Raw genomic sequence first — 9,712 nt, 5'->3', positions numbered from 1 at the left:
CCCCATCCAACTTTATCCCGTGTCCTTACCATCTGTTCCCTTCCCTCCAGCCATATGGAACAACCAGAATTTCCCATTGCCTCTCAACTCTTTCTGCCAAGAGTATGCCTCTTCTTTTGCCTTGTGAACTCCCACTAATCCTAAAATAGTACAGGAGCCTATCCAATTATCTTCCCATTATTTCCCTTTCCTTTATGCACTGACTACACTTTATACAGAACCTTATTATGACATTTAACATTACAATTTCATAATTTTTGTTCAATCTCTCCCTCACTAAACTGAGATGCTCTAGGACAGATACTATGCTATTCATCTTTTTATCCTCAGCACTAGCATAGTTCTCGGAATATCATAGGCCCTCAAATATGTGTGGAATAAATGCTATTTTTGATAGCAATTATAAAATTCCTTTCCATCTTCTCCCACCATCTTAATTATCTACCAAGTTCTATAGCCACAATCTGTAATGTCTTTGTTACCAAATCCTCCTCCGTTCCCCATTTCTAAGGTTGACAAAACTATTTTAATTGCAACCTGGGATTTGGGCACTTCTCCAAACCAGGCCGTCTTCACTAGTGCTGACAGTTATCTTCCTGAAACACACCTGGCTTTGTTGCCTAACTCCTTAAAAAACAACGTTGATAACTACCCATTGTGATTGTAGGTGGTTATTTCCTCAAAACATGGAAAGCTTTTCTATTTAGAGTCAAAAATAAATAAAACGGGGTGCCTGGGTGGCTCAGTGGTTAAGCGTCTGACTCTTGATTTCAGTTCAGGTCATGATTTCACTCTTCATGCATTAGAGCCCCACATCTGGATCCAAGCTGACAGTGCTGAGCCTGGTTGGGATTCTCTCTGTCTCTGTCTCTCTCTCTCTCAAATAAACTTGAAGGAAAAAAAAAAAAAGAAATCGTTGTTATAAAAATAAGTAAATAAAGGAATGCACCATGGAAGGAGACATAATGTCTACTAAATCCAGGGTTTGGACTAATCAAACACAATAGCATAGTTTTTTAATAACTTTAAGAATCTAACTCCAGCTCAGCCTTTCCTACCACTCTTCCTCCCCATCCTCAACACACATCATGGTCACCATTCCTTAATGCACTGTTGTGTCCAGAATGCCCTATCACCAAGCAAATTCTTACTCATCCTTGAAAGCCAGCATCTGGTTACTTGATTGCTCCAAGAGATGGTATAAAGGGGCTTTAAATTGTTTACATAATCTTTACCAGTCCTCCAAAGCAAGCCAAATCAAAATAAAAATAAGATTTTCTTTTTTTTGGCATGGACAATTGGGACTTTTTGCAATTTCCAACTATGTACAAAGGCATCCTTTAAGAACATACCTATTTTTATCAATATATAACATACAATCTAAGTACAAGCGAAGTACTTTCTATACAAGTGCAGCTTCAAGCTAAGTCCCCTGGCCTACACTTCCAACTAGATTGCAGTCACTAAGCCCTTTATAGAAATTCTGAAGGAGTCACGGAATATTAGTTGCTCTAAGAAGCTTTCTCTAATCTCTTCCTCACAAGCTGTTGTGTTCATGGCTTCTCCCTCTAGGCTCACACAACTCTGACCATATACAACTGTTATCTTACCAAACAATAGTATAGTGTATTATTTCTCTTTTAGTTTCTTCCATTAGGGTAGTTAATCCAGAGTAAGGACTCTATATCAGTTTCTTCATGTGAAAAATAAAGATGATAAGACAAATCTCATAGAACTGCTGTGAGAATTAAATGTGTTAGTGCATATTTAAAACACTTAGCACGATATCTAACATATAATAGGAGCTAAATAAATGTTAGCATCATTTTTCGCTTTGTGTTTGTTAAATCATGAAGTACTAGCCCGAAGAGTCCCACAGTAAACATACTGGTAGGCATATTATACACAAAAGAGCATGATAAGAAAACACACATGTCCTGAAATTACCTAAGAGGTCATTACTTAAGCAAAATGCCTTCCCTATTACCTATTTGCAGATGTGACATGAAATTGAATGGCTTTTTAATGTCTAGTAGTTTAAGAACAAAGTTTTAAAGACCTTATAACTGAGAAAGAAGTTTCATTTATAAATTGTTGAACTTCTGAGGCATTTATTAAAAATAACACATAAAAGTAATTTCTCATTTGGAGAAAAGGAAAATAACATAATGTCTTGGGAATCTGCATGGTTTCTGACTCTATCATACATTACTTCTTTATATTACAAACTACGTATAGATATACATCCTCTCAGGTTTTATGATAAAAATCAAATGACTATGTTGTGTGGCAGAAATAACATCAAATTAAAATTAAGGAATATTAGATTGTAGCCACAAATTAGCTGTGGGACCTTGGGCAATCTTTTAATTCCTCTGGACTTCAGAGTCCTTTTTTGAATCTGAAGGGATTAGACTAATCTCTAAATTCTCATCCAGCTTGAAAATACAACGTTCTTATAATACTACTATATTTTAACCTTTCTCTTACATGGTTTTTCTCCTCACTAGAAACTGAACTCTCTTTTTTTTGGGTGGGGAGCAGGAATCGAACCCTATTTATCTTTGTACCTCAGTGCATAGAACCAATGCCTATTTCTTGACTGTTGGAATGAATGAGTGCCTCCTGCAGAACTTGTAGTTTAAAAAGGCATAGCAAATTTATGGTATAACAGGTTAGTGGCTAACGTTAACATAATCATGTTATTATATAAGAATAACAAATGACTGTGCATTCATATGATTGTTGATATTCAATACATTCACTCTATGTTTAATAATTTGTTGAAAACCATTATTTAGAAAAGGAATTAGAAACAAAAACTAAGTTTTTCCTACTTTTGACATATTATAGAGAAATTATGAGTTAGTTACATAGCTTTGAGAGAAGTTAACTCTACTAAATTTCATCATCCTAAAGGCAGTGTCTACTAATATCAAGTAGGTATCCAAGTGTTCATTCTCCAGTACCATTTTGTAGAAGATATTTTTATCTTTGTCTTGCTACCAGAATTACAGACTGAAAGACAATCTAATCAAGGAAGTAAGAATCTAGAATATATAGACATGTGGAGAAAACATACATGCGTGTATGTGCCCATATACACACACATGCAGTTTAACTCAGTACTCAATTGCCTCGTGTACCTGTTTTATTTTTTTTTAAGTTTATTTATTAAAAAAAATTTTTTTTAACGTTTATTTATTTTTGAGACAGAGAGAGACAGAGCATGAATGGGGGAGGGTCAGAGAGAGGGAGACACAGAATCTGAAACAGGCTCCAGGCTCTGAGCTGTCAGCACAGAGCCCAACGCGGGGCTCGAACTCACGGACCGTGAGATCATGACCTGAGCCGAAGTCGACCGCTTAACCAACTGAGCCACCCAGGCACCCTTAAGTTTATTTATTTTGAGAGAGAAGAGAGAGACAGAGTGGGGGAGGGGCAGAGAGGGAGAGACAGAATCCCAAGCAGGCTCTTCACTCATGCACAGATCCCAACAAAGGCCTCACAAACTGTGAGATCATGACCTGAGCTGAAATCAAGAGTCGGACACTAAACCGACTGAGCCAAGCAGGCGTCCCCCTCGTGTACCCATTTTAAAATTAATATTTAGTGCACGTTTATTGCTGGGACAGTCCCAAAATATCTCTAAGTGGAATGGAAAATGAAGAGCGATTAACTATAAAGAAAGTCTATCTAGGTAAAACAAATGGACAGTTTTCCCACATCTTTTGAACGAGGGCAGATATCTCTTTTTGGATATACCTCAAAAAGAGTTACAAGGGATTCCATTTCTCGGTTTTAGTAACAATGTGATTGAAATTTGAGGTACATGTACTTCACAATTTCCTGGATCTGCACTGTTGGGAAAATGAAGGGTTTTTCTAATATTCACCTGTCAGGGTCAATCACACAAATCTTAGTCTGAATGTTACTCACTAATTAACTCTACATAAATTGAACACAAGCACAATAGGTTTTTTATTGTTAAATTACTGTTACCATATGCAGAGCAAAAAGTAAATGGACTGATCTACTTGTGCATTCACATTTTAAATTCTTGAATTATAAACAAGTGAACAAATGATCAGTTAGGAAAGGACAACTGAAGGGCTCGTTGTAAGTCCACTAATTTCTCTAATAATTAATAAAACATGCTCAAAAATTTTAGAAAACCATCTTTTTTCTACATGTGATATCATATTAATAAACAAACTATGTTACCTTAATAAATTAGAAAGACTCCTTCATTATTAAGGACAGTCTATCTCTGGCTAATGCAATTATTATTAGGATATAAGCATCAAAAATAAAGGGGGGGCATTGTTAAAAATTTTCCAAAGTGTTAATACTCTTAATGCTGAGTTTCCAGTTCTAGAATTGTCCATTCCCCTTGGGGTGAACAATCTTCAGAGGAAAAACTAGCCATGGTGATACTTGCTGAGGAATCAAGTGGAGAGGTTAGTTCACTCCATCTGTTCAAAGTGTCAACATGTGCTTTACCCTGAGGTTTTGAGCTGTCTCGTGCTAAAAGTAATGTCTGATTGATTAGATACTGTGCTAAATTTAAGTCTTCAGGAACAGAATTCGTAATATTTAAGTTTGAATCCTGTTCAGACAGCAGTTGCTTTAAGAGTGTCCAATCTTGTTCTGCAAAGTGCTGATCATCTTCAAAATCCATGTCTGTAACATGTGTTTCTGATTCCATTTTCTGCTCAAATGCTTCTACTACATCCATCTCATATATTGGAGAGAGGGTTTTTGAAGGCCGATGGTCATACATGTAGGTTTGTGCCAGTGTGTCACAATCATCTATGTATCCTGAAATAATTCATAATACTATACAATGTAAAAATTGCACATGTTGGTACCCCTCAGATTTTGTAGAACAATATTAAAACAATATAATAGTTATAGTCCAAAAAAACATAGAATGGGAAAAATAACATTTATACAAAATTGACAGGATTACTGAGGCATTTCTTTTTCTAAATTAAAAAAAATAAAACAATTGAAGGATGTTTAGCAGCAAAATCAACATAGGCAACTAACAATAATTCTCCATACTTTAATTTGAAACTTGTGATACAAAAAAAACAACAAAAATTACTTAAACATAAACATAGAATGTGCACATGTGTCTAATTCACTACAATAGAAACGTAAAGAGAAAAAAAGACATGGTCATTTGATGGTGACTTTTAAGGTAAGTCAGTTCCAAAAGGGGAATAAATACATTTTATCTAAAGCCTTATTTGTATATTGCACATGCAAAGGAGGATGCAAGCAAGGACAAACAAAAAAGTACAACTTTAAAGAGTTCCCTCCCTATTGTTATGATTTTGCTGAACAAGGGCTATTGATCAGTATTTTTCTTAGTTCTGATATATAATAGCTACTCTGTCAGCCACTATTGCATATTTTAAATGTGAGTCATTAGTTCAAATTACTATAATAAGGAAGACAAACACACAAAACAACTAGACAGGAAATCATCTATACATATGAAATAAGCCTGGGCTTTTTTCATATATTATCATTGCTTCTAAATATAATCTCTTTTAGGAAATTTATCTTTTTACTTGAAACTTTTAGAAGTATAGTGATCCTGAAAGTCTTAATCTCTGTAAAATGTATATAAATTATAATAATTAATCTAGTTAAAATAGTTCAGTGCTTTTAGTTACATATTACTATAATTATTGCACAGCCCTCTTAGATATATACTAGCATAGTCCATAAATCATATTCAATGTATAATAAAATTTCTAATAGTCAAGAATTCTATGTTAAATTAGACATAAATAACTAAATAATAGCAAACTAAGTTTTTCTCTTTATTCTTTCATGTAAAATCTCTTAATAGATTAGCTCTAATAAACAAATTTTTACTAGATCTTAATTCCACACTAAGATTTTAGGTGAACAATAAAGAGTAACTAGCTAATTTCATATTATTAAGAAATGTAGGTTTTCATTTGAAATTTGAATCTGTTGCTTAAGTAATTACTCTGTCTAAATAAAATACAACACTCAGGGCTACATCCAAGTTAAAATTCTATAAACTCATTTTCTTATGTATTTAGCATTTCTATTTCTGTACATTACCTGCAGATAAAGCAATATTAGCTCTTTTGGTAGCTGTAGAATGGTTCTCTTTTACTTGACCTTCCTGAGGCAGAAGTTGACTCCGACAGGAGTCCAGAAATTTTGTAGAGCTGTTCTTTGGTATGTCAGAATTGGGTTCTCTTTGATGAAGCTCCAAATGACATGGTCTTTCTTGAGATTTTATATCACTATCTGAGAGTTTGCTGTGTTGCTGAAAGTCATTATCCACATCGCTTCTGCAATTTACCTTTCTATCTTCTGGAAGAAGCTGTCTACCTCCTTTGGACAGGACATCTACTGTGTACTTTTTTCCTGTGGCTGAAGTACTCTGTTTATCTCTTCTCAATGAGTCAGTACTACTGCGACCCAAGAGAGAGCTTTCGTTTTTATATACGCTATTGCCTTTATCTTGTTTACATTCTGAAATACTACCTTCACTTCCTTGTGAGTACCTGGAATAGCAGGTCCTTCCATGATGTTCATGAGAAATGCCATCAAAAACATCAGAAGGTGACAGAGAATCTACAGAAGGCTGAAAAGGAGTATGGACTTCCCCTTCATCAGATCCTAGTTCTTCACATTCATCTACTGAAAGTAAAACGGATCTTTTAAAATTTTTAGTTGCAGAAAACTCGTGACTTTCATTTTCTGTTGCATCTTCAAAAGCTAAATTAATTATTCCCTGAAACTGCTGAGGAGCTGAGTTAGATATAGAGAAATTTTCTCCAACATTTTCAGCTTCGGATCTTTCATCTTCTGTTTCATCTGCCGAGGAAGAAACCTGATCTACTTCCTGAGCAAACTGGACACTGCCTCGTAGAACATTTTCTTTTTCCCTAGGGTAGACTACTGTAGATCTAGACCAAATTTCTGGCCTTTTCCTAGGAATCTCATCATCGCTTGTTGAATTAACTTGGAAAAGATCATTACTACTTTGCTTTTTCATTTTCACTTCAATTCTTAAGTTACTATCGTATATTTTTAATTCTTCAGGAGTACTGGTATCACTGCTACTTCTCCCAAGAAAATCATGGCACAGCATTGTGCCACATTTAGAAATACCTCTGTCATTGGACCCGTCATCATCCTGAGACCCTCCAGCATCATAGTCTTCAGATCTGGGCTTTATGTCATCAGAGGATGTGGTAGCACTGCCAGTGTCAGATTCAGGACTCTCTCTCTGATGCATACCACTGGTACTCAAATTCCAATGACTCATGAATGGAACTTCTGGAGTTTCGTGGCTCTCTGGAGTTTCTGTTGTTTCCATATCTTTAGGAGAAGTTTTTCCTGATATTTGTTCCAAAACAGACTTGGAAGAAATATCTGAGTCTGCTGTAGCATGTTTGATTTCACTCATAGCAGAGTCATCAGACAAGTGACTAGGAACTGTCTGTTCTTCAACAAGAATTTTAGATTTCCTGTCATCTTGGACAGAATTTAAGGTACCATTTGTCCTTTCAGGAACACACGGTAAAACATCTTTGTCACATTTAATGTTTAATTTTTTGTTTGTATCTTTTCTCACTTCTTGCTTCTCTCTATCTGATACTGAATGCCTTTGCTCTGCATCTGCAGAGTCTAAATCACAAACTGGATGAGAGTTCAGGGAGTTTACACTGGGATCTGAAATCATGGATTTTAGGGCAGTGGTGTTATAAAATTTTGGATCTACATTATCACTCCCATCAGAATGACAATATATTTTAGCTGTCTTGTGCTGATGTGTTTCTTTGCTGGAAAATTTTGTTTCACTTTTATCTGAACACATCTGTTTTGATTCCAGTTCACATTTTGATTTTTCCAAATCTGAAATACTTTGGCATTCTAATTTCTCTTTCCCTTGATTGTTTAATGGCTTTTGTGGGTCAGGTATGCATGATGACTGGAATGCTTCTGTACTGCTGATTTCTAATGCGAGATTAATTAGTGGTTCATGAGGCTTCTGTTCAGAAATATTGTCCTTGTTTTTACTATCATGTACATCATGAAGCATGCTTTTTTGGACAACACATGTTTCACTTTTTAAAGGTCTTTGAGAAGAAGGCTGAGTTTTCAATGTAATCTGTCCAGGAAGCATTTTCTGTTTTGCATCTTTATTATTCAAAGCTTCACCTTTCTTAGACTGATTTAAGTTTTTAGGCATTGCCACTATTTTTGCATTAACCTTAGGCAAAGGTGTGTGTCCTTGCTTGACAATTTTTTTCTTAGGTGTTTGTTTATCTGTAGTTGTACTGTGGTCCAATTTTGTCACATTTTCATCAGACTGCCTTGAAGAGACTGAAGATTTTACTGAAGTTGGTGACTCTCCTTGAGATCCTAAGAAAAAAAAATTAAAAATATATAATACACTTCCAACTTGTGAATAAAATGCAATACTTGTTTTTAAATTACTTTAGAAAAAATAAAATTAACAATGAAATGATGAAATATCTATGACAATGGACAATAAAAGATTAGGAGTAACATGATAAAATAAAAAATAAAATATTTTTTATTACAAATACAGGAGGAATAGTCCAGCCTCTTAGCAAAATTATTTAAATAGGATCTCTCTTCCTCAAGAGCCTTGATCCTCATGTCAGAACTGGACTTGCATAAATATATGAGGGTGGAAAAACTTGATTTTCTTATATTAAAAGAGCAGGAAGGGTCTTCCCCTTGAAGTTTTTTGGGGAAAAAAAGACTTGTGTTCCACACAGCTGAAAGAAGAATCAAGCTAAATATAAAATAGAAATGTTTAAATTACTGCAGTTTTTTCCATCAAACACAAACAAAATTAATTTACTTCTCATAGCAAGATCGTGATTATTATAGATCATTTGGGTTAACAACTTAGCTGTGCAGTGGCAACTAAAATTGGTAACTGGAGAGAAAGGGTTAATTTGGAGATCCATTTGTTTACACTGGTTAAGTCCTAGTGATGACATTTTCAACATTTAAATCTACCAAACAGAACTGCCAAATCTTTTTAAATGTGTAATTTTTAGTTATTACTAGAACATGAATAATTTTTCTCCGGTTTATTTATTTATTTATTTATTTATTTATTTAGGCAGCTCAAATGCATTTTTATTTATTTATTTATTTATTTTATTTTTTTAAATTTACATCCAAATTAGTTAGCATATAGTGCAACAATGATTTCAGGAGTAGATTCCTAAGTGCCCTTTACCTATTTAGCCCACCCCCCCCCTCCTGTAACCCTTAGTTTGTTCTCCATATTTATGAGTCTCTTCTGTTTTGTCCCCTCCCTATTTTTATATTATTTTTGTTTCCCTTCCCTTATGTTCATCTGTTTTGTCTCTTAAAGTCCTCATATGAGTGAAGTCATTATAATTTTCGTCTTTCTCTGACTAATTTCACTTAGCGTAATACCCTCCAGTTCCATCCACGTAGTTGCGAACAGCAAGATTTCATTCTTTTTCTTTATCTATCCATCCACTGATGGACATTTGGGCTCTTTTCATACTTTGGCTATTGTTGATAGTGCTGCTATAAACATGGGGGTGCATGTGTCCCTTCGAAATAGCACACCCGTATCCCATGGATAAATGCCTAGTAGTGCAACTGCTGGGTCGTAGGGTAGTTCTACTTTTAGTTT

The 9,712-nt window shown here is 34.8% G+C and overlaps 1 protein-coding gene across 7 annotated transcripts in view; it reads right to left on the bottom strand.

The window, feature by feature from the left end:
- Positions 1–3,953: 3,953 nt before the first annotated feature.
- Positions 3,954–9,712, bottom strand: part of BTBD8 (BTB domain containing 8) — a 106,223-nt gene continuing 100,464 nt past the window's right edge. For all 7 annotated transcript variants that reach the window (XM_030328041.1, XM_030328043.1, XM_030328042.1 and 4 more), the window contains 2 exons: positions 6,109–8,427; positions 3,954–4,821 (listed from right to left, as the gene is read on the bottom strand). In XM_030328041.1, coding sequence (XP_030183901.1) covers positions 4,355–4,821; positions 6,109–8,427 — 2,786 coding nt within the window. In that variant the 3' untranslated portion in view covers positions 3,954–4,354. The remainder of the gene's footprint in view (positions 4,822–6,108; positions 8,428–9,712) is intronic.

Source organism: Lynx canadensis, chromosome C1, assembly GCF_007474595.2.
Source record: "Lynx canadensis isolate LIC74 chromosome C1, mLynCan4.pri.v2, whole genome shotgun sequence".
Lineage (NCBI taxonomy): Eukaryota > Metazoa > Chordata > Mammalia > Carnivora > Felidae > Lynx > Lynx canadensis.
The sequence above is the reverse complement of the archived record's forward strand: the minus strand, read 5'-3'. Positions and strand labels throughout refer to the sequence as shown.